The 26,991-nt window shown below is 38.1% G+C and overlaps 1 protein-coding gene and 1 pseudogene across 4 annotated transcripts in view; both read left to right on the top strand.

Annotated features, from left to right (window-relative positions):
• The window catches only part of LOC115217176 (apoptosis regulator BAX), an 83,705-nt gene that overhangs the window by 45,231 nt on the left and 11,483 nt on the right, over positions 1–26,991 (top strand). The window contains exons 1-3 of one of the 4 annotated variants that reach the window (XM_036507342.1): positions 15,738–15,743; positions 20,483–20,494; positions 24,214–24,360. In XM_036507342.1, the coding sequence (XP_036363235.1) occupies positions 24,294–24,360 (67 nt within the window). In that variant the 5' untranslated portion in view covers positions 15,738–15,743; positions 20,483–20,494; positions 24,214–24,293. Of the gene's footprint in view, positions 1–6,160; positions 6,300–10,920; positions 10,955–15,737; positions 15,744–20,482; positions 20,495–24,213; positions 24,361–26,991 lie in introns of those variants that run through there. The other 3 variants (XM_029786804.2, XM_029786802.2, XM_029786805.2) reach the window with 3 other exon arrangements.
• Positions 2,892–2,949, top strand: LOC115217725 (annotated as a pseudogene).

Raw genomic sequence — 26,991 nt, 5'->3', positions numbered from 1 at the left:
GAGTTCCAAGCTACCACATTCCTTTACAGAACATTGTTTAGACTGCAACACTTACCCCTGGTGCCATACTGAGGGACTGAACACAAAATCATATGGTTGCTGCGAAGGGAATTTCTTAACTACACAGTGCAGGTGCAGGCATGACTGTGTGACTGTAATGGTTAAGGAGATTGCCTCCCAACCTCATAGTTTTCAGTTCAGTCCCGCCATGGAGTAACCTTGGGCAAATGTCATTTACTTATAGGCTCATACTGACCAAAGCCTTGTGAGTGAATTTGATGGATGTACATATGTACATGTGTATGTGTATATCTATCTATTTATCTCTATCTATCTATCTTTCTTTCTATCTGTCTATCTACTTATCTATCTATCTATCTACCTACCTGCCTACTTCTTTACTACCCACAAGGGGCTAAACACAGAGCGGACAAACAAGGACAGACAAACGGATTAAGTCGATTATATCGACCCCAGTGCATAACTGGTACTTATTTAATCGACCCCGAAAGGATGAAAGGCAAACTCGACCTCGGCGGAATTTGAACTCAGAACGTAACGGCAGACGAAATACGGCTACACATTTTGCCAGCATGCTAACGTTTCTGCCAGCTCGCCGCCTTTACCTGCCTACCTACCTATCTATCTATCTATACATGATTGTATACACATGTATGTATGTGCATGAGTGAGTGTGACTATGTATATTTGTCTCCTTGTAAATGAGTGTCACTGTCATACAAGCAGTGTCATTCATTTCCAATATTCTGCAAAAAAATGTCTGACCATGGGGGAAATATTATCTTTTTTGAAAACAGGTGAAGGTTGGCAACGGAAAGAGCATCCAGCCACACAAAATCTACCACGATAAACTCCTAACTACTGCAAACAGAAAGTTGATTATGATGACAACACCCATTTTTGCACCTATTGATAACAGGAGAAAATACAATACTAATAAGCTATTGATAGAAAATAATTTTTTCCAAAAAATGTCTTCCCAACTCTTCCTTGTTCTAAGGTCAAAGTTATTTATATTCTAAAGTCAATTCAGTTCATTCCATAACTACCACATCCATAATCGTTTTATCACCTGCGTGAGAAAATGATAATAGGTGTGACGACAGTGGTGGAATAATCATTATTTAGAAAAATGACACCAAAATGGAAGTGGTGAATAAAGAGAGAAAGTAATTTTTTTACATGTGTGTATGCGTATATATTTGTTTATATATATATATATATATAAACATTAATAACGGTGAGGAGAATGGATATTTTTCATACCCATAACAAGTTGCTGTAATTATGTTTGAATTATAAATCCATGCTCTAAAGTGGTACCAGATGTTATCCTTGTTGGTTCTCTCTTTCTAATATAATTTCTGTTGTCATTGGAGGGTATATAAAGCTCTTTATTTATTACAAAGTGGGAGGAGGAGAATGAGTGGGAGTGATTGATACTGGATTGTAAGAAGGCACTTGAATATATATATATATATATATATATATTATATATATATATATATATATATATATATATATTATATAATATATAATATATATATAGGAACTTTAGGTTAGTTAAAATACATTTGTGACATGTGTGAGTATTGTGTGTGTGTGTGCATTCATAAACTTTTGTTATGGCTGGTCAGAGAGTGACCATTTGCTTCACACCTATACTGCTTAGAGCAGTATAGGTGTGAAACCATACAGGGATAGGCAAAAGTAGGCATACAGTTAGTCGACTTATGAATCACTTAGGTTTAAAAAAGAAACAGAAATGAAGATAGCATTCCATTCATATTAACACTTTAGCATTCAGATTATTCTGTCAAGTGTAAAGCTTATTTATTCATATTGTTTTCAATTTATTATGCATTATCTTGTAGCTTTGAGATTTCAATGATATGATTGTATATTTTTAGAATGATATTGTAGAGTAGGTGTGAGAGACCAGATTTAGCCAGTTCTGACATAAAACCAGTAGAATATTGAGGCCGGATATGGCTGGTTTAAATATGCTAAGGGGTTAAGCAACTTGTGTGTGTGTGTTCTTGAATAAGAAATAGGAAGTCCTTGGTATAGTATTATATATTTGATAAAATGAATAGAAATGGCTTTTCTGATAATTTTTCCACTTCAATAATTAAATGTTTATGAATTTCAGGTGCATACCATATTAGCTCTCAATTAAGTTCCAGTTAATGGCTAACTACAATCATCAGTATCTAATGTCTGTGTCTACATTTGGTTATTAGTTACTCTGAATTCTTCTGATGGCTAATTCCATGTGCTCTTCGCTGGACAGTAAGGAGGATTAATGTATATATCATCATCATCGTTTAACGTCCGTTTTCCATACTAGCATGGGTTGGACAGTTCGACCAGGGTCTGGGAAGCCAGGAGGCTGCACCAGGCTCCAGTCTGATCTGGCAGTGTTTCTACTGCTGGATGCCCTTCCTAACACCAACCACTCTGTGAGTGTAGTGGGTGCTTTTTACGTACCACTGGCACAGGTGCCAGAGGAGGCTGGCAACAGTCACGATCGATTGGTGCTTTTTACGTGCCACCGGCACGGAAGTTAGTCAAGGCGGCGCTGGCATCAGCCACGTTCGGATGGTACTTTTTACGTGCCACTGGCACGGGTATCACAGCTACAATTTCCATTTGATGTTGATGTACTTGACTCAATAGGTCTCCTCAAGCACAGCAGGTTACCCAACGATCCAAGGTAAGCACAGCAGGCCGTCCTGCAATCCAAGGTACTTTGGCTGGGGCTGCTATGTATATAAATATATATAAATGTAGATTATAGATATAAATATTTGTTTTGTAAGATTTTTGATGTGTTGAAACACATTCTGATACTTGGGGATTTTTTTTATTTTTGCATGGCCCCTGCACAAGGATGACATGCAAATTCATGAAGTGTTCCTTATTTTTTGGCACAGAAGTGGTCACTAGGCGCAGGAGCAGCTGTGTGGTAAGAAGCTTGCTTCCCAACCACATGGTTCAGTTCCACTGTCTGGCACCTTGGGCAAGTGTCTTCTACTATTGCCTCAGTCCGACCAAAGCCCTGTGAGTGGACTTGGTAGACAGAAACTGAAAGGAGCTTGTGTGTGTGTGTGTGTGTGTGTATAATGTATGTATGTATTTGTGTGTTTGTACCCCCACTGTCGCTTGACAACCGATGTTGGTATATTTACATCTCCTTAACTTAGCAGTTCAGCAGAAGAGGCCAATAGAATAAATACTAGGCTTACAAAGACATAGTTCTGGGGTCGATTTGTTCAACTAAAGGCAGTGCTCCAGCATGACCGCAGTCAAATGAATGAAATAAGTAAAAGAATAAAAGAATACCCTGCAACTAAAAATGAAACCACCAATAAGAAATAGGGTGCTGGTGTGTGTGTGTGTGTGTGTGTGTGTGTGTGTATAATGTATGTATGTATTTGTGTGTTTGTACCCCCACTGTCGCTTGACAACCGATGTTGGTATATTTACATCTCCTTAACTTAGCAGTTCAGCAGAAGAGGCCAATAGAATAAATACTAGGCTTACAAAGACATAGTTCTGGGGTCGATTTGTTCAACTAAAGGCAGTGCTCCAGCATGACCGCAGTCAAATGAATGAAATAAGTAAAAGAATAAAAGAATACCCTGCAACTAAAAATGAAACCACCAATAAGAAATAGGGTGCTGGTGTGTGTGTGTGTGTGTGTATTTGGTGAGGTTGGCTCCCTTTTAATTTCTAAAATAAACAATTAATTGCTCTGAAATAAGTTATAGATTATTGGTTTCATTTCTCAAACACCATTGATAAAATCATTTGGTTAACATATTTATACACTGTCATGCTCTTAAGCCCTGTATTCGTCTCCACAAGTACTACTCAAAGTGAAAATAACATCCACAAATGTTTGTTTTGGAAAAATAGCTTGAAGTTATAAAGAACTGCTCTTTCATAGACATTGGCAATTACAAAATTAAGCCCCGGTCTGACTTACTTGAGAGTGCTAAAGAAAAGAGAAAAAAACCAATAATATCCGTATGTATGTAGTTTGGCTTTTGTTCCTTGCAAAACAGAATTTTGACCGTTTGGCATTCAGATTACCGTGTCAAATACAATAAAATAATAATGATTGCGCCCTTTTTAAAGCCTAGCCTGGCTCATGGGCCCGGTTTCCCAGTTTCTATGGCATATGTGTTCTCCAGCTGGACAGGACACCAGTCCATCGCAGCGTTACTCATTTTCGCCAGCTGAGTGGACTGGAGCAATGTGAAATGAGGTGTTTCGCTCAAGAACACAACGCGTCGCCCGGTCCAGGAATCGAAACCACAATCTTACGATCATGATGCTGACACCCTAACCACTAAGCCACACGCCTCTACTCTGTCAAATATAATGCTTATTTATTCACATTGTTTTTAATTAATCATGCATTATCTTGTAATTTTAAGATTTTAATGAGGTAACTGTTTATTTTTAGAATGATATTGTAGGGTTGATGTGAGAGGTCATATCTGGCTAGTTTCAACATAAAACAAATACATGTGGATGGGTTATACTTTTTTTTTTTTTAAACCAAGAATTTCAATAAAAACCAAGGGTGCGACCTACCCACTTGACATCACAAGGACCTGAAGTAGACAGCAGTATGTCAGTAGTGGAGTTGATTTATCAATTAGACTACTTTCATAAAGTCACTTCTGCTACAAAAAAAAAAAAAATAATAAAATAAAAAGAACACCAATGAAAGGGAAATTGGGAAAATTAATGTTGATTGGTTCTGAGTAATGCCAGTCGAGGCGGCCGATGCCAGCGCCGCCTCGACTGGCTTCCGTGTCGGTGGCACGTAAAAAGCACCATCCGAATCGTGGCCGAAGCCAGTGCCGCCTCAACTGGCTTCCGTGCAGGTGGCACGTAAAATGCACCAATCCGACCGTGGCCGATGCCAGCCTCGCCTGGCTCCAGTGCAGGTGGCACGTAAAAAGCACCCACTACACTCACGGAGTGGTTGGCATTAGGAAGGGCATCAAGCTGTAGAAACATTGCCAGATAAGACCGGAGCCTGGTGCAGCCTTCTGGCTTCCCAGATCCCCGGTCGAACCGTCCAACCCATGCTAGCATGGAGAACGGACGTTAAACGATGATGATGATGATGATGATGATGATTGACTGAATGTTAACATTGAATCAACATCATCACCATCATCATCATCAATTGATATGCTTTCTTGGGTCAGATAGAATTGGTTGAGGTAGATTTTCTCTAGATGGATACTCTTCCTGTTGCTTACCCTCACATGACGTCAAGAGAATGGTATACCCCCCACACACACATGTACAATTATATGATGGGCTTCTTTCATTTTCTGTCAACCAAATTCACTTATAAGGCTTTTGGTCAGCCTGGGGCTGCAGAGAGGACACTTGCTCAAGGTGCCATATGGTGAGGCTGAATCTGAGATAGCATGGTTGGGAAGCAAACCACACCTGTAATGGAGTGTGACATTATTAAGATCGAAAGTGATTTTAATAAATTTCTTATATGTATATCTTTTATTCATGTATCAAAAGGAACTATAAATTTACCTGTTGATTGTCCAGTCTTCTGTTTGACAGGTGAATGCCAGTTTGGCTTTGTGTCCAAATGTATCCATTAAGCTTACTTTATCTCACAGGTTTGAGATTTCAATATAATTGCTTATTCTTACTCTGACATTGTAGGGTAGGTGTGAAAGGTAGGACCTGACCAGTTTGAATGTAAAACAGGAAAAATATTTTGGCTATGTATCCATTCTGTCATTTATATATCAGTGAAATACTTATTTGATTGAATGTCCACTGGTGAAATACCTGTTCAGCCAAACGCCATCAGCTGTCTGTCCTGGAGCCATTCCCCCATTTCCAGAAAGCATGTACGCACCAGATCACAGCATGCTCACTTCCTCCCATCCGTCTTCAGATACTGATGTATAGCTGCTCCAACTTGATATAAATCACTTCAGAAATTTGGCTCCACAACAACAGACTTAAAATAGCACCTACCAAATCCACTGTCTGCCTTGATACAAACAACATAGAGAGAGAGAAAATATCAACTACAACCTTCATATTCAACAACATAAACATAACACACATACACATGCGCACAGCGTCCGTAAATATGATTTGTATACAAAACCTCCTCAACATTCACAACACAAATAGAAGACATTCTGCTTCAAGTGACCGCAACCAAGATGTCATGGCCCAGCATGCCAGGAATCTCAGTTGCCCGGCTAGCTTTGGTAGGTCCTCAATTTTCTGTTGTGTGTCTTTGCCAGTAGCATCAGTGTAGATGAGTAGTCTGTGTCTGCTATTAGGGTGTGCAAGTCTCTAAAATACATCATCTGATGTGGTATCAGGTTGTTCAGCATGAACGCAGTAGCCGGCAAAGCTTACCCTGGCTGGACTGAGCAATATCACGAGAGATGAGTGGAAGGTGTTCATAAATCTCTTTGGTCTTCTGTCCACTCTATGCAATGTTTTGATGTTTATAGTTATGAAAGAAAAACAAAAGATGAATATTCTTAGTTTAATATCACAGATACTCCATTTGGTCCACAGATAGAAATAACAATGGCATACAAACATAGCTGTATGATGGACTAAAAGGAACCAAAACACACACACTCACACACATTCTCTCTCTCTCTCTCTCTCTCTCTCTCTCTGCTAGAGCCTGAAAATTCTGAATTTTTGGTGGGGAAGATAAAATCGTTTCCCTTTGTCATTTGTCAGTTCAGTCTATTCTGTTGCCTCTTGTGAGCTTAATCTTGAGGCAGATGATCTGTTTAACCCTTAGGCAAGTTTATTCAATGTCAAGACATGTCTACACATAGGAGGACCTGTGTGATAAATGGCTAGAGGCCAGCCCTTCTCCAACTCCTGTATATGGTAACTACAGGGATATCCTTTGGTTTTTGATCCAATATTCAAGCACTTGACTGGCACTACCACCCTAAATCAAAGTGGACCTGGAAATAGTGGTGACTAAGAGTTAATTCTGTATTGCCATAGACACAAACTCATTGTTGGAGCTTCACTGTCAGATATAAGTATATATACTCAAGACATAAGCACATATAAAATGTACATATAAAGTACATATGAAATGTGCAGTTTGCATCATCATATCTTGCATACAGATCACCCTCATAATAAAACAAAACTACTAGTTGGCCTTTGGTGAAGGGTGGGATTTCTGTCTTCTGTGAAAAACATGTCTGATCATAGGAAATATTATATTGCTTGGAAACAGGTGAGAGTTTATGACAGCAAGGGCATCCAGCCATAGGCAACCTCCTTATCATCATCACTTAATGTCTGTTGTCCATACTGAGATGAGTTGGATGGTTTGACCAGAGCTGGCTGCACCAGACTCCACTCTGATTTGACATGATTTCTATGGCTGGATGCCCTTCCTAACGCCAACTACTTTACAGAGTGTGGTGGGTGCTTTCATATGGTGCCACAACCTGCCTCAACATATTCTGTCTGATTCATGCAAGCATGGAAAAATGGATGCTAAATGATGATGATGATTTATTAATTGCTTAAAGGCCTTAATAGAAATAACAGCAAATTAGGCATTATGTAAATTTATATTGGGGGAAAACTGAGAACAGAGTGTTACTCCAACTCACAAAATATAAAACAAATATAACTATGTCGAAAGTTGACCTGGGGTGAGTGGGAATAAAGGGGCCATGTGATAAGAAACTTGCTTCCCAACAACATGGTTCCAGGTTCAGTCCCACTGCATGGTACATTGGGCAAGTGTCTTCTACTATAGCCTTGGACTGACCAAAGCCGTGTGAGTAGATTTGGTAGACAGAAACTGAAAGAAGCCTGTCATATGTGTGTGTGTCTTTGTCCCACCACCACTTGATAACCAGTGTCAGTGTATTTATGTTCCTGTAACTTAGAGGTTCAGCAAAAGTGACCAATAGAATAAGTATTAGGCTTTAATTTTTTTCAGGATCAGGTAATTAATTCAATGTCCATCCTTCAACAGTTGAAGTGGGGTTGGTTTTCTTTTAGGGATTCCCTTCCTTAGACAAGCTCAGTGCCCCATACTTATTTATGAGTTCCAACTATCCTGAATTTGAAATCCTGAGAGAAGCTTACTTCTCCTTGGGAATTTTTTACGACTCCCCAATCTGACTACCCTGCACTCTGTGACTCCTCAAATGTGGATGCTAAGACCTTGTCATGATATCTCCCCAGACATTTGCACCTGTGCTGCGTTAGCTGTGGCCAGAGTCATGTCCACATTGCTTTATATTTTGCGGAAACACATTAACATGTTGTGAAAGCGTGGTTACGGAGTTCACCCCTATCTAGGGACCCTCTGATCACCCTAAACTAGAAGCTCTAAGTAGATCAAATAATATCAGTTGTTTGGAAAAAAAACCCCAATGGGAACATAGTTTCCTTGACTTGCTTATGACATCAACTATCACCACTGCTATATAGGTCGACTTTGCCTTTCATCCTTTCGGGGTCGATAAGTAAAGTACCAGTTACGCACTGGGGTCGATGTAATCGACTTAATCCCTTTGTCTGTCCCCTCTATGTTTAGCCCCTTACGAGCAATAAAGAAATATATCTAACGCTATCTTCCTTATTTAAGACAGTAGGGTGAGTTTTTATGGAAGATTTAGCTGTTATTTCTAACAGGCTAAATGATATGGGTGTTCTGTAGTTGGCTCGTCTATACAACTGTAAATGCAGGTGGTGGCCTCAACAGGGTGTGTTTACTTTGGGGCCTCCCAACCCAGTTGTGGACATTCACCACAAAAGTGTGGTAGAAGTGGGAGTTGGTCATGAATGTAAATGGCAGAAAATAATTACGATGATGATTATGATGTTGATGGTGATTGAAATATACTTGGTGATAGGGATAGTAGTTGTAGAGATGGTGGTGGCAGTGGTAGCTGTGGAGTGATGGTTGCAGTGCCTGGAGCAGAGTAGTGGTATATGTAGTAGGGGTAGCAGCGAGAGGAATGGTAGTGGTGGCAGAATAATGATGGTCATAGCGAAACGGGTATAGAGGTGGTAGAAGTAGTAGTGAGTAGTGGTGGTAGCAATAGCTGAGGAGTGGTGGTAGGGTTAATTGTAAGGGTATATAGTTAGTTGGTGGTATTGATGGTAGTAAGTTAGTTAGCTAGCTAGCTAGAAGTTGTTGAAGAAATGTGAAGTGGAGCAGTGTAGTAGTATACTCAACGTACCACAGCAGACGACATTGTGGTCTAAACATTCAAGTTTTATATATATATATATATATATATAAGGCGTTATAGACATATATATATCTTTACTACCCACAAGGGGCGAAACACAGAGGGGACAGACAAACGGATTAAGTCGATTATATCGACCTCAGTGCGTAACTGGTACTTATTTAATCGGCCCCGAAAGGAATTTGAACTAAGACGAAATTTCGCCCGACGTGCTAACGTTTCTGCCAGCTCGCCTTTATATACATTATATATATATATATATATATAAGGTATATAATTGGTAGATTCCCTCAAATAATAATTACTATATATATATATATTATATTAAATTAGAGATAAAGCCACTATTAGGCAAATCATACAATGAAAAACTTAAGCCAATACATAAGATTAATTAATTTATATTATTTAAAATATATATCAAAATTATTAAAAAGATAATATATATAAAAATATATATAAAAGGCGTTATATGCACTTATATACTTTTTAGACGTCATGTGTCGTCAGGAACATGTTTCAAAACAACTTTGAATTTTAAAATTTCATGTTGAAACTTGTCTTTCAGCTGCACGCTGAGACAGTAACAAAAGCCTGCACAGACACGTTCCCAGCTTGGGTATAGCAATAAACGAACATGTTGAGACTTGTTTAGTGAAGGAAGGCTTGCACAGACATGTTGAGACGTGTTTTATGGAAGTGGGGGCTTGCATAGTACAAGTCTGTGCAAGTCCCTGCTGAAAGTAACAGAACATGTCAAGACTTGTTTATAACTTGGGTGCGGCGGGGATGTTAGCTGTTTATCTGTTCAGACGTGTCTGGAGCTTGGCTGAAGACAGAACAGGTTGGATCTTGTCTGGAGTAAGCTGAAAGTGAAAGGAACGTGCATGCACGAAGTTGTCTTGCTGCTGCTTGGTTGAAGTAAAATTGCGTGTAGAGTAGTTTAAGTTTAAAGAGCTTTGCTGAAATTTGCTTCGCTTGACTGAATTATAAAAGGAAAATAAAAAGGGGGGAAAAAAAGAAAGAAAAAACACTTAACAAACAAAAAGTTGGCTAGATCTTTGTTGAAATGAAAGAACTTTTGTAAAAGTGTCTAGCTTGGCTGAAGTAAAATCTCATATGAAGACCTGTCTGTAAGATATTGAAAGTTGAAGCTAGTTATATCATGTCTAGCATGTCTAGCTGCAGTATAAAAAGCATGTGAAGACTTGCCGCCTGAAGGATATTGAAAGGTGAAGCTTGTAGAAAGAAGCTTGGTTGTTGTCACTTGGGTGAAAACATATCAGTTGGTAGTGTATTGAAGTGAAAGTAGAAAGAGAAAAAAAAAAAATGTGTATAGCAATGGCTTAAGAAAAGAAAAAAAAAACAACCAAATATTGAGATGTTATGAAAAGTGCACACGGAAAATAAAATCTGGTTTGTTTATTCGTAACGAAAAAAAAAATAATAGATCAGCTGTAATGTGCTGTGAGATGGAAATTGTTTTGGAGACAGCCCAGTCTTCAAGTGAATAATTAATATCCATCCATCATCATTATCACCATCGCAATCATTATCTTTCTTCTTCATCATCCAACGTCATCCAACTGCCAAACTAGTCCCCTATTTATTTATGTATTCCTTGAATGTCCATTGTACCATGATAAAATCTACACAAGGTAGGAAATTCACATTTTTTTTTATATCAATAATTACAAAGCAAAATTATATTTTTTTCTCTCCATAATTTTTCTCTGACATTTGGGTTTTTTTTTTTTTATAAGTAAAGGTGATATTACTTTGTGATCACTTAATAGCTGAGGCATGATTTACGAGAAAGATGATATTCAATAGAAATATGTTCACAGACATACATTCACCCTTCAAAACCTCTTCAAACGAACACCCACTCCTTCACACGCACATACACCCACTTACTCTTTCTTGCTATCTCTCCTATCTTCCTATCTCTCTCTCTCTCGTACCTACACACGCGCGCTTACATAGCAACACAATATCTTGCTGATGTGGATGGGCTTATAATTGTTAAGAAATGTAAAATGCATAGAAAAAGAAAGAAAAGTATCTTGCGTAGTAGCCCTTGGGCAAGTGCCTTCTAATAGCTCTGGGCTGACCGTAGCTTTGTGAGTGGATTTGGTTGACGGAAACTGAAAGAAGCCCGTCGTGTATGTGTGTGTGTGTGTGTATACATACATACATACATACATACACACACACATACTCTTTTACTTGTTTTTGTCATTTGACTGTGGCCATAATGGAGCACTGCCTTTAGTCGAGCAAACCGACCCCAGGACTTATTCTTTGTAAGCCTAGTACTTTCTTAGTTTTTGTCTACCAGATCCTCTTACAAGGCTTTTGGTTGGCTACAGTAGAAGGCACTCACCCAAGATGCCATGCAATGGGACTGAACCTGGAACCATGTGTTTGAGAAGCAAATTCCTTAACCTATACCTACACAGTCAATACTACACCTCATCAAAACTCGCATCCCTCCTCTATTCTGACAATGCAGCACAACTATTCCAAATCTATGTCAGTCACTTTCAGAAGCCTGACTCCAAAACAGAGTAGCAGACTTCAAGTAGCACCACCCAAATCCACCATATCTCAGTCTGTCTCTCTCCCTCTCTCCAATATCAAAGAACATCAAATATCACTAACCTATTTCTTTACTACCCACAAGGGGCTAAACACAGAGGGGACGAACAAGGACAGACAAACAGATTAAGTCGATTATATCGATCCCAGTGCGTAACTGGTATTTATTTAATCGACCCCGAAAGTTTGAAAAGCAAAGTCGACCTCGGCGGAATTTGAACTCAGAACGTAGCGGCAGACGAAATACCGCTAAACATTTCGCCCAGCGTACTAACGTTACTGCTAGCTCGCCGCCTAACCGTCACACATAACACAATAAATGTATCTTAGATACAGGAGACAAAAACACTAGATGTTACATACAACTCCTTCACAACAACCATAATATACATAAGAACAATCATTATCATTATCACCATCATTTAACGTTCTCTTTTCCATGCTTGCATGGGGATCAGATGGAATTCATTGAAGTAGACTTTTCTATGACTGGCTGCCCATCTTGTTGCCAATTTTTCATTTGTTTCCAAGCAAAGTCATATTTCTCCATGGCCAGAAATGTCTTCCACAGAAGTCTGGAAACAAACAACATCGCTTATATGATGGTGATATTTGTTTACAAACATCATGTGACATCAAGACGAAGGTACACACACACACAGAGGCACATACGTGTATGTTTGTGTACGTGCATGTGATGGTTGTAATCAAATATGAGGATTAGGCGGCGAGCTGGCAGAAACGTTAGCGCGCCGGGCGAAATGCTTAGCGGTATTTCGTCTGCCGTTACGTTGTGAGTTCAAATTCCGCCGAGGTCAACTTTGCCTTTCATCCTTTTGGGGTCGATTAAACAAGTACCAGTTACGCACTGGGGGTCAATGAAATCGACTTAATACCTATGTCTGTCACCTCTATGTTTAGCCCCTTGTGCGTAATAAAGAAATAGGTTGTAAACAAATATCACCATCATATAAGCGATGTTGCTTGTTTCCAAACTTCTGTGGAAAACATTTCCGGCCATGGAGAAATATTGCTTACACAGGCACATACATGTGTGTGTGTGATGGGCTTCTTGTTTTCATCCACCAGATCCACTCAAATGGCTTTGGTTGAACTCTAGACTACTTGGTTGAGATGCAAGCTTCTTAACAACTGCCACTCTTGTGTCTAATGTAGTAAAGAAAGCAACTTGACGCATAAACACATTTAGATCACTCACAGATGACAAATTTTTGCTTACAGTTACAAACCACAATAATTGTATACAAACAACATATGAGATATATCATAGACTAATCAGTCCTCTGGACATGCAATCTCACCCAAACAAACCACAAGTTATGTAATACAGTGTATTACATATCAACACAGCAGTACAAAAGACAAATGACCTCTTGGACATGCAAATTTTACCTCTCACATTCCTTCATCATCATCATCATCATCGTCGGCTTTCCATGCTAGTATGGGTTGGACGATTTGACTGAGGATGGGTGAACCGGATGGCTGCCCCAGGCTCCAATCTGATCTGGCAGAGTTTCAACAGCTGGATGCCCTTCCTAATGCCAACCACTCTGAGAGTATAGTGGATGCTTTTATGTGCCACCGGCACGAGGGCCAGTCAGGTGGTACTGGCAACGGCCATGCTCATGGTGTTTTTTACGTGCCACCTGCACAGGAGCCAGTTCAGCGGCACTGGCAACGATCTTGCTCGAATGTTTTTTCACGTGCCAGTAAGGTGATGCTGGTAACAATCACGCTCGAATGGTACTTTTTATGTGCTACCGGCACGGAAACCAATCAGCTGCTCTTGCAACGATCACAGTCTGATGGTTCTTTGTAAATTATCACTCCCTAATCATCTGGACTCTACTGCAACAGCATCCTGTCACAGACAAACGTTAAATAACACAGACACGCAGAAATAGCTGCAACCTCAATAGCTTCACCAGCCCAAACATGTTGCGCATGGATGCACACTACCAATAACAAGTATGGAGGAACAGCTGTTGTTGAACTTTAACTATTTTGTCACCTTAGTTATGTTGAAACATACTACCTTATTTGCAATTAACTTTTAAAATAGTGAAGAATTTGTTAAAATTACTGTCATTATATGCTGATGCGAGGTAGTGAGCTGGCAGAATCATTAGCACGACAGTCAAAATTCTTAAGTGCATTCTGCCTTGTCTTTACATTCCTCCTCCTCCTCATCATCATCATCGTTTAATGTCCGTTTTCCGTGCTAGCACGGGTTGGACGGTTCGACCAGGGTCTGGGAAGCCAGGAGGCTGCACCAGGCACCAGTCTGATTTGGCAGTGTTTCTACAGCTGGATGCCCTTCCTAATGCCAACCACTCAGTGAGTTCAAATTCCACCATGGTTGACTTTGCATTTCATCCTTTTAAGTGTTGATAAAATAAGTACCAGTTGAGGACTGGGGTTGATGTAATTGACTTAGTCCTTCCCTTATAATTGCTGGCCTTGTGCCAAAATTTGAAACCATTTTATGCTGGTGTCTGGAATATGAATTAATGTGAAATTTTGATGGAAGGCTTTGTTTATATCACTTTAAAATAGAGAATTTGTATCAGGGAACCAAAGAACAGTTTCAAATGAGTTGGTATCAAAAGGGTTGATCAAGCTTACATTTCCTTCTCAACCGTTGCCACTGCCAGAATCAACAGGTATACAGAATAAGAAAACTGGATATTGGAAAGGGTAACAGGGTTAGGGTACCTATTCCATGGAGTAGGGTACCTACTCCATGCTTGTTGGAGTGTACAGTCTCGTCTTCAGTTAGAGTATTTTATGAGTGGTAAAGTAGATCTGTGTGTCACATCTAATCATTTGATTGGAGCTCAGCTGGAGCGGCATAAGAACGACAACAATACTTTCAGCTGTTGGTGAGTATATTAATTAACAGAGTAAAATATTTTCAGATATTGATCTCATATAGAGAGAAATACATTCACACAGTTTCAAATATTGGTGACTAATGTCTGTAGTGTAAAATATATTCACATACAGATCACTTATGTTCAAACAATTTCCTTTTGATTAAATTAATTAATTTTGACTTAATTAAGTTATATCTTCTCATTATGGCACAATTAAATGGAAGTAGGAATCTCATCTGATGTAGTTGAAGTTTTTCTTCTTCTTTTTTTTTTACTTTTCTTTTTATTTTGCTCAATTTTTCTGTACCGCAGATTTATCGAATCCATGCTAAGATGGGAGAAATGGACATTTAAAATGATGACAGTGTTGTTTGGCATCGCATCAGATCAGATCTGATTTAACTGGCCTGTGATCAAAGACATTCCATCTGTAACCATCCTGTCTTTTTAAGAAGTTTGTGGGATATACATTATTTAATATAAACGTTCCTTGTTGAAAGCAATGTAGTGTACTTTGAGAGAAATTTAGCTGCTATTTCTAGCAGGGTTGAACAGCCATATTGAAGTTCCCTCTGATGATAAAATTGATGATGCTGTGATAGTGAACTAATTTTTAGTGACATAAGCAGGCTGCTTTTCTCCATGCTTCTTTGTTTTTGGTTTGGTCTATAACAGTGTATCGCAAAAGGGTTTCCATTTAAAATATTTGGGGTTTCTGTAAGATAAAATATTGGAAGCACTCTGTCGGTTATGACGATGAGGGTTCCGGTTGATCCGATCAACGGAACAGCCTGCTCGTGAAATTAACGTGCAAGTGGGTGAGCACTCCACAGACATGTGTACCCCTAACGTAGTTCTCGGGGATATTCAGCGTGACACAGAGAGTGACAAGGCCGGCCCTTTGAAATACAGGTACAACAGAAACAGGAAGTAAGAGTGAGAGAAAGTTGTGGTGAAAGAGTACAGCAGGGATCACCACCATCCCTGCTGGAGCCTCGTGGAGCTTTAGGTGTTTTCGCTCAATAAACACTCACAACGCCCGGTCTGGAAATCGAAACCGCGATCCTACGACCGAGAGTCCGCTGCCCTAACCACTGGGCCATTGCGCCTCCACAAGATAAAATATAGGCATTTAATTAATAAAAAGGCTAACTGGAATCATGTCACCACATATTTATGTATATAAAAAAACCAAAAAAACAGGCAAATAAAAGAATAATGTCGAAAAAATTTTAATGGAAAGAAAATCATAAGCTTCAATTGTTAAACAAAAAAGAATAGTGTAAATGTAATGAAGAAACTCATAAAAAGAAATCTTAAACCATAAATCACTTTTCAGCAGCTACTTTCTTCAAAACCTAGAAATTTGGCAATATCTTTGAATTCTGAGAAGTTTTCTTTCATCTCAGAATCTTATACATAGATATAATTTTCAGTGTCATATAAATTGTTACTTAAGCCACATTTCTCAAAAAACCTTCATAGTAACTTTTTCTTTAATAGTCCTCGCAAGATTTCTTTGTCTACTCATAGATGAGTGTAATATTAGGATATTTTACTCAACCAGTGGGAGTGAATGGTTGCTCACTTGGTGAAATCAGTAAACACTTCACTCATGAATTCTTTAATGGGTTTTTTGATAAACAGATCCAGTGGTTGCATTTATAAACCAGGAATCATTGCAGTTTGGGTATTATAATTATGAAGTATTTTTGTTCACTCAGTGATATGAGCTCTGAACTGATTTAGAGAAAATGAACTAGTGAAAATGGCTTGTTTAGTATCCCACTAGGATATCTTCTCCATACTTTCTGCCTCCAAATTTTCATTCCTTGTTCATCCATCCAATTTTAAGGATAAACATGACCAAAAATACATTAAGATAAATTTGTCTTTGGAAACATCTTTTTGTTGAAAAGGGAAGGTAATTTTTTACCATCAACAAGCCATTTTACCATTTCACAAGCCTTCATGAGGCTTGTGAAATGGCACATGGCCTAGTAGTTAGAATGCTGCACTCACAATTGCCAGGTCGTGGGTTTGATTCCTGGGCTGGATGATATGTTGTGTTCTTGAGCAAAACACTTCACCTCATGTTGGTCTAGCACTGTGTGGGGGCGGGCATGTCAAAAAAATAGACCCAATACTTCCTCTGCATATCATAAAAGGTGACTAAATAGGATTTGCACTGTGACCTCGTAAAACCCTCACAAGCAACAACTATCCAAACACACCCTTAGGCTAGAAAGGTTGTTATGTGAGTGATGCAAAGGTTTTATCTACCAAGAGTTGTGAATCACCAACAAATGGTGGATGCAGTGGTGTACTTTTACAGCACATGCTCTCATATTCCTACTAGCTCTATAAGTCAGAATGATGGTATAATATATTTTTAATGTCCAGTTGTTTTACGATAGTTCTGGATCATTTAAAAACTGACAGTTGACAGAGCATCAAAATTGAGAGGAATTTCATCCAGGTTTTCAATTTTGTGCCATTTCAAAATCTTTCTGCTTTCTCGTCTTTATGAAACTTGTGAAATTCCAATATTTTATCTTCACAAGCTTTGGACATTTTCTGGGAAATTCTAGTTCTTGTATGCAATTGTAAATTGTGTCTTTTCATAAATCTTTTTGAAATCTGTTATTTTTAACCCTTTCATTACCGTATTTATTTTGAGATGCTCTGTGTTTCTTTCAATTAATTTGAAATACAACAAAGAATTTAGTAAAATAACTTAGTCATCATTAAGCTAGTGTTAGGAACATAAATTGTGACAAAGGTTTGATGGAAGTTTTTAATTCTAAATTTATGAAAACAAGACATTTGTACTACAGAGCCAGAGCCGGTTTCAGCCAGGTTTGTATCGAAAGGGTTAAATCTTGTATAATTTTCTTTACTTCAAAAGTATTAATCATCATTGTTGATAAAACACTCCCAGAATTTCTGTTGTCAATAGTCTAAGCATTTGGTTATTCTTCCAGTTTTGATAATTTAACAATTCCTCTTTTAAAAATTGTATTTTGTTCATCCTAAAGTCTTGATACTTTCAGTAGATGATGGTCTAAAACTCCTAGTAGTAGTTCTATTGCTGTGTATTCTAGTGTATTCAATAACCAACGGCTTTATAACCAGCAGGATGTGATAGTTGCTCCTGCCTGGATTCCATCTGAGTTTTTTATTTTGCAAAATAAGAACGAGGAAGTTGAATGCAAGAATGTGATGCAGGTAGAACACTTACCTGTAAACCAGTAAAGGTGCCAAATTCTGCCATTAGCTCTTCGCTGATTTTTAAGTCAATAAGCAAATACTGGTATATTCATTGTTGAAATGGATGGGAATATACAGGAAATAGAATAGAATTAACAGAATATTCAGGAATACTTTGTTACAAACTACAGTATCTAAAATAGACATGCCTGCATGCACCAGACAACTACAGTATCCCCTCTGAGCATCAAAAATAGACTCATCCACTTGTGCTAGGTGACGGCAGTATTCCCACCCATCCCATTTGAACATCTAGAATATATATATAAGGATGGCATAAGGACTACTATGAAGTCACTTGGAATGGTTCCAGAAGATATAGAAACCCTTACTTTGGATCGAGTTGGATGGTGAACAAAGGTGTGGAGTAGAGTGAAAGCATTTGAAGAGGCCAAGATAATGCAAGTAAGACTCAAAAGAGATCTAAGGAAGAATGTAACGATCGAGAGGGCAAATGACAATGGCCTTTTTGTGTGTATAGTCTGTGACAGACCTCGCCTGTTTTTTGCTGGGCTCAAATCTCATCTGCAAACGCATGGAAAACGAACCTCCACCAACTATTCTGCCTATATGTCTGTGCACCCCTTTGAATGAAGTGTATGCCAAAAGGTTTGCAAATCCAATAAAGGCCTCAAAAGATATTTTAAGATCCACAAAGAGCAGAACTTACCTACAGTTCTTGGTGGTCCAGATTGGAGGTACAATCTATGTGGGTGTCTTTTCAGAACATTGTCTGGTTTAAAAAGCCACATCAGATACCATGATGGTGTTAAGATGCAGGTACAGGAGGTGGTTAAACTCTGCACAAGGAGTAGACAACCACCTTATATATATATATATATATAGTAGAGTCCACAGTGATCCGTAGGTAGGAGAGGTGCAGCCAGAGGGTAAATGTCCGAAAGAGAATCCGTAAAGCACGAAAAACGGATGTTAAACGATGATGATGATTTTATATATATATATATATATATATAATATATATATATATATATAGACTTAAGTTTGAGTTTCGCACCTTAGTGTCAATGTTTTGCAACAGCAGGAAGGCAGCATTTAAAATTCTCTATTATATAATCAGTAATGTCTTTCTAATTAACATAACATAATATTCTTGATGGTTTGAGTAAACACTGTTTTACAGTTTGAATTAAATGAATTACAGTTATATCATTATACATTTAATTGTGTTTATCATAATGAAACAGCTGCTGAATACAATTAATGTATGAACTCCATATGCAATTTTATGCTTTTTATGCTAGATGTGCTGTTCTTAAAGATTGTTTTAGCTGATTATGTATATACATCCAAGTTGGTCCCACTTGGATTTATTGCAGTATAATAAAGTATTTGAGTTTAACAATATGTATTAATTGAGCTCTTCATATTGAGGATGTATTCTTTGAAGTTTATGCATCAATTTTCTATATGGATATATTGCATAAAACAGCTGTGGTTATCACTTAATGTGTTTATCACAAAACAGAAATAAAACAAATTGAAACGAATCAAAACAATTATGCTGTGTACCCTTTCTATTGGTATAAACTTCACACACACAACTCGGCTAGTATTGAATTGAAAATTAAGAACTCTTTAAAAAAAATTTGTATAGCAGCTCTAATAAATCAATATTTCTTGGCCTACATCAAAATGTATATTTGTAAAGACTCTAATGAAGCCTGATGGCATGTTTGTTCAGAATCATTTTATATGACTTTATTAGCATATCGATATCCATATTTCGTGATTGCTATTCTGTCTGTACCAAACTTCATTTACAAGGCATTAAGACAAGAGGCAGCTGCTTGACTCTCTTCATACAAACCTGCCTTAACCCTTTAACATTCAGCTCACTTCATCAAATATAATGCTTATTTATTCACATTCTTCATCATCATCGTTTAACATCCGCTTTCCATGCTAGCATGGGTTGGACGATTTGACTGAGGGCTGGCGAACCAGATGGCTGCACCAGGCTTCAATCTTGATCTGGCAGAGTCTCTACTGCTGGATGCCCTTCCTAACACCAACCACTCCGAGAGTGTAGTGGGTGCTTTTTACGTGCCAGTCAAGCAGTATTGGCAACAACCTCGCTCGAATCTTTTACACATGCCACTGGCACAGGTGCCAGTAACGCGATGCTGGTAACGATCATGCTCGAATAGTGCCTTTTACATGCCACTGGCATGGAGGCCAGATAGCCACTCTGGCAACAATCACACTGGTATGGTGCTCTTTGCACGCCGCTAGCACGGATGCCAGTCATCGATTTTGATTTTGATTTATTCACATTGTTTTGAATTAATCATGCATTATCTTGTAGCGTCATGATATTGATGTTGAGACTATATTTTTAGAATGATATTGCTAAGATGTTGGATCTGGTCAGTTTTAGCATAAAACACATAGAATATCGGGCTGGTTATGGCCAGTTTATGTGCTAAAGAGTTAACCGCCCCTAGTTTTGTGATACAGACTTCCTGTTTTAACCCTGTTGATACAAACCTACCTAAGGCTGCCCCCTGTTCTGTGTTGCAAATTTCCTGTTTTAACCCTCATGGTACTAACCTTGCCACCTGGTTCTATGATACAAGCTGTCTGTTTTAATACTTTTAATACCAGCCCACCCAAAACAGCCCCTTGTACCGTGATACAGACTTCCTGTTTTAAAGTGATCTAAAAGAAACCTTTCATCTAAATTTCATGTTATTTTAAATTCCAATCATCAAATTAATAATCCTTTCTACTTTAAGCACAAAGTCTTAAATTTTGGGGGAGGTAGCTAGTCAATTATATTAACCCCATTACATAACTGGTGTTTATTTCATCGACCCTGAAAGGATGAAAGACAAAGTAGACCTTAAAGGAATTTGAACTCAGAACATAGAAAGATGGACAAAATGCTGCTAAGCATGTTTCCTGGCGTGCTAGCAATTCTGCCAGATTGCTGCCTTAATTGCTAGATTGATAATGACAATTATTTTTGATTGGCTGTGTGGTAAGTAGCTTGCTTACCAACCACATGGTTCCGGGTTCAGTCCCACTGCGTGGCACCTTGGGCAAGTGTCTTCTACTATAGCCTCAGGCCGACCAAAGCCTAGTGAGTGGATTTGGTAGACAGAAACTGAAAGAAGCCCGTCGTATATATGTGTGTATATATATATATATATTATAATTAATTAATAAGGGTGAGAGAATTAGATACTAATTTAATAGTATATCTATTCTACACCAAGTGGCCTAGTGCTCCGAGAAACCTGGATTATTATAATATTTTATAATATATTATAATATTTTTACAAAATAAATATAAGAGAGTGGTCACTATATGGCTCACTCTAGCACCAGTTAATCCAATAGGTTTCAACCACAAAAATACATGTTTCCCATGAAAGTCAGTACGATTGTTAGCTCACACGGACAGGGCAAATAAAAAATAACAAAAATACAGATTATTTTGGGACAATTGTTTCACTATTAATGAATTAAATGTAATTTTACTTACAAAAAAATCCACTTGTAGCTCCTCAGCCAAAACTATCTGGATGAAATCCACTCAATCACACGCCAGATTTTATCATAACGATAAATACGCGTGTGGTTCAATTGATTACATCCGACGTTATAATTCAAATGCCCCAACTAACAGCGCGCCAAATTTTCACGGAAAACAAATACAGCATTTAGAAATAAATGCAGCATAATTATAATTAATTAATAAGGGTGAGAGAATTAGATACTAATTTAATAGTATATCTATTCTACACCAAGTGGCCTAGTGCTCCGAGAAACCTGGATTATTATAATATTTTATAATATATTATAATATTTTTACAAAATAAATATAAGAGAGTGGTCACTATATGGCTCACTCTAGCACCAGTTAATAGGCCACTTGGTGTAGAATAGATATACTATTAAATTAGTATCTAATTCTCTCACCCTTATTAATTAATTATAATTATGCTGCATTTATTTCTAAATGCTGTATTTGTTTTCCGTGAAAATTTGGCGCGCTGTTAGTTGGGGCATTTGAATTATAACGTCGGATGTAATCAATTGAACCACACGCGTATTTATCGTTATGATAAAATCTGGCGTGTGATTGAGTGGATTTCATCCAGATAGTTTTGGCTGAGGAGCTACAAGTGGATTTTTTTGTAAGTAAAATTACATTTAATTCATTAATAGCGAAACAATTGTCCCAAAATAATCTGTATTTTTGTTATTTTTTATTTGCCCTGTCCGTGTGAGCTAACAATCGTACTGACTTTCATGGGAAACATGTATTTTTGTGGTTGAAACCTATTGGATTAACTGGTGCTAGAGTGAGCCATATAGTGACCACTCTCTTATATTTATTTTATTTTATATATATATTATATATATATATATATGTATGTGTGTGTAAATGTTTGTATGTCTGTGTTTGTGCCCCTGTGCTTACGTCCCCGTAACTTAGCGGTTCAGCAAACAAGACCGATAGAATAGGTACTAGGCTTACAAAGAATAAGTCCTGGGGTCGATGTGCTTGACTAAAGGTGGTGCTCTAGCATGGCCATGGTCAAATGACTGAAACAAGTAAAAGAGTTATCTTTAAAATTAATTGAAACAAAAACAGTGCATTTGGTCAGAAATATTGTAACGAAAAGGTTAAAGTAATCTAAATTACGCCTTTTTGTCAAAATTTTATGTTAACTGTTGTGTCTGGGGAGAGCCATGTATTATGTAACACACTCACTATTGAAAAGGTTGCAAGACGCAACAAAAATTTTAGGACAATAAAAATAAGGGAAAAAAGTGGAAATTTTACCGGTGAGTGTATTACATAATAAGGCACAAAAAGAAAATGACTCTCCCCAGACACAACAGAATATGCTTCAACACACGAACTCATATAAAGAATCTTGCAAACCAAATCCAAAAAACAAAATATTTATGTTAACTTTTGTACCAAAAAGTGTATCAACAATGACTATTTTATTTTACTAATGTTAGTGTTATTTTAAAAATCGTTTCAGTAGAAATATGATCACAAAATAGTTAAGATGTTACGCTGTTGAACAGAACATGAAATCACATGATTGCAAAACATACTATATCATCATCATCATAATGTACATGCTTATTGTTTATAGAGGCAGATTTTCTATGGTTAGATATGCTTCTTGTTACCAAGCCACACCTGTTTCCAAGCAAGGTTAAATATCTCCATAACCAGACACATTTACATAAAGTACTGAAAGTGAATGGTAGTGCTTGTGTGACAGTGACATACTTTGACAATTATTGTGCAAAGTCAAGACAAGGAAATACAAACATACACACAGTCACGTGTGTGTGTGTGTTTCTCTCTCTCCTTGTCATGATATCACATGACTGTTGTAAATGAATACCATCCATTTCCATTATTCTGCAAAAACTTGTCTGGCCATGAGGAAATATTATCTCGCTTGGGAACAAGTGAGTGTTGGTGACAGGAAGAGCATCCACCTGTAGAAAATCCTCCTCAACTCCACTTGAACCATGCAAGCATGGAAAAGTGGGCATTACAATAATGATGATTGCACACACACACACATACATTCTTTCAGTTTCTTATTTCTTTATTACCCACAAGGGGCTAAACATAGAGGGGACACACAAGGACAGACAAACGGATTTAGTCGATTACATCGACCCCAGTGCGTAACTGGTACTTATTTAATCGATCCCGAAAGGATGAAAGGCAAAGTCGACCTCGGCGGAATTTGAACTCAGAACATAGCGGCAGATGAAATACTGCTAAGCATTTCTCCCGGCGTGCTAATGTTTCTGTCTACCAAATCCTTCCGGAAGGTTTGGGTCAACCTGAGGTGCAGTAGAAGAACAATTACCCTGTGTTCCACACAATGGGGCTGAACCCAAAACCTCATGATACGGAACCAAACTTCTTAACCACACAGCTACTGACTGTGTGTATATATTCATTGTAAATAGGTTTGAAATATATTGAGAGAGGATTTTTAAGTTTGTTTTGTTTTGTTTTTCTGCCATTGGTTCTACTGTGGAACTGAAATCTTCACTTCTTTTTGCTTCTTCTTATCTTATTTGTTGTATGACCCTTGCACTTCAATTATTATTATTTTTTTTTTTTTCAGAACCGCCCAGGAAAAACTTAAACAGAGATGATGTGGGCAACCAGGCGCGGTGTTTGTTGAACCAGTTCATCCATGACAGGATGGAAAATGAAGGCTTTGAAAATCCTCTGCAAGAGTCCAACCTCATCGAACCAGACACACCAACAGGTAAGTAACTATCTGTTCAGTCATAACTCAGCATTAACTTGCTTGTTGTACTTGCTCCTTGTTTCATGCTTTTTTTCTTTTGCAGCCACCCATCTATACAAGTGTAAACTGAATTCAAGCTGCATTGATTTCATCACTCTGGGAAAGCTTACAAACATACACATATATAGTATTATTGGATTGCTACTTATCCCATGTTGTTTCTACAAACATTGATCAGGCATCAACCGCATTTATCTTCTCAGGTTTCAGGAGCTTATTAAGCATGTGGCCACTTTTCCGCATTCCTTAATTAACTTAAGTATACTGCATGTTGATGTTAGGAATAAAGCACTCAAAACATTCTTATTTCTTTATTGCCCACAAGGGGCCAAACATAGAGGGAACAAACAAGGACAGACAAAGGGATTAAGTCGATTATATCGACTCCAGTGCATAACTGGTAATTAATTTATCGACCCCGAAGGGATGAAAGGCAAAGCTGACCTCGGCAGAATTTGAACTCAACGTAATGGCAGACAAAATACCTATTTCTTTACTACCCACAAGGGGACAAATAAGGATAGACAAAGGGATTAAGTCGATTATATCGACTCCAGTGCATAACTGGTAATTAATTTATCGACCCCAAAAGGATGAAAGGCAAAGTTGACCTCGGCAGAATTTGAACTCAACATAATGGCAGATGAAATACCTATTTCTTTACTACCCACAAGGGGCTAAACACAGAGGGGACAAACAAGGACAGACAAACGGATTAAGTCGATTATATCGACCCCAGTGCATAACTGGTACTTATTTAATCAACCCCGAAAGGATGAAAGGCTAAGTCGACCTCGGCGGAATTTGAACTCAGAACGTAGCGGCAGATGAAATAATGCTAGGCATTTCGCCCGGTGTGCTAACGTTTCTGCCATCTCGCCGCCTTAACATTCAAAACATTCTGTAGAGTGGTTGGCATTATGAAGGGCAACAAACCGTAGAAGCCATTCCAAAGCAGTTACTGAAGCCTGGCACAATTATATAGCTTGTCAATCATTCTTAAACTGTCAAGCACATGTCAGCATGGAAAATGAATGTTGAGTGATGATGATATTAACCCTTTAGCATTCAAATTAATCTGTTGAATGTAAAACTTATTCTTCACATTATTTTGAACGGTTCGACTGGGGTCTAGGAAGCCAGGAGGCTGCACCAGGCTCCAATCTGATCTGGCAGTGTTTCTACAGCTGGATGCCCTTTCTAACGCCAACCACTCCGTGAGTGCAGTGGGTGCTTTTTATGTGCCAGGCGAGGTTGGCAACGTCCACGATCGGTTGGTGCTTTTTACGTGCCTCCGGCACGGAGACCAGTCGAGGCGGCACTGGCAACGGCCACATTCAGATGGTTCTTTTACGTGCCATTCATTATTTTTAGAATGATGTTGCAGGGTAGGTGTGAGAGGACAGATCTGGTCAGATTGAACATAAAACATTTGGAACACTTGGGCCAGATATGGCCACATTAAATATTAAAGGGTTAACAGTCATTAAGTTGCGACCATACTAGAGTACCACCTTCGTGGATTTTAAATTTAGTAAATGTCTAAATTTATGCTTGACATAAAGGGAAGCAACTTGATATATCATTTTACACTGATATACACATGCATATACCCCAAGCTTCTGTAAGGGACCAAATACCACATGTATGATATTTGTCAAACCTGGAAACGTAGTTGTAATATGAATTTCCTAACCATATGATTAGACATCATCGTCATAATTTAAATGTCTGCCTTCCATGCTAGCATTATATATATAGGGAGAGTTTATGCAAAAAACAAAAGACGAAGACAGGTGGTATAGAAAACAAACAGATGTATTAGTATAACGCTCAGGAATAGAAAAAGTCTTTTACATTTCGAGCCTACGCTCTTCTACAGAAAGGGACACAGAAAGAAACAAGGAGAGAAAAAAAAATATATATATACTCTCACACATACATATACACACATATACATACATACATACATACATACATACACCATACACACGCACACACACACACATACACACACAAGAGGGTGCTGAAAAGTTCCTAGTTTTAAGGTATTGTGAAAGGCCTAGTTGGAGTCCCAATGTTTCAAGTTTTTTTACAAGGTTTAGAAAAACTGAAGGACTGCTGCAATAAGTGTGTGTTTCTGGGAGGGGAATATGTTGTATAAAATCACAATTAACTGATCCTCCTGTATTTTCTTTTGCCCGAATCCAGGAACTTTTCATCACCAGTTCATCTGTATGCACACACCAACACACATATATATACACATATATTTAGGTCATTGGTTTGCCATACTGCCTGGTTTAACATGACACCACTTGAAGAAACAACATACAAACTATAAGGTCACCAACTCTTCCAGAACTTAAAATTTCCTGGTCGGAGTACCAACCTATACCTAGATAACATTCTGATTCCTCTACAAGTCATGCAGATATCATACAAAGATGATCTGATGACATAATACTTGGTCCCAAAACAGTACTATGACACAACTACTTCAAACCTTATATCAGTCACTTAGAAACTACTATCACCACCACCACCATTGCTTGTTCCTTAGGTCAAGAGCTTCTCCAAACCATCTGA

Source organism: Octopus sinensis, linkage group LG11, assembly GCF_006345805.1.
Source record: "Octopus sinensis linkage group LG11, ASM634580v1, whole genome shotgun sequence".
NCBI lineage: Eukaryota > Metazoa > Mollusca > Cephalopoda > Octopoda > Octopodidae > Octopus > Octopus sinensis.
This window is presented reverse-complemented; position numbering and strand designations above follow the sequence as displayed.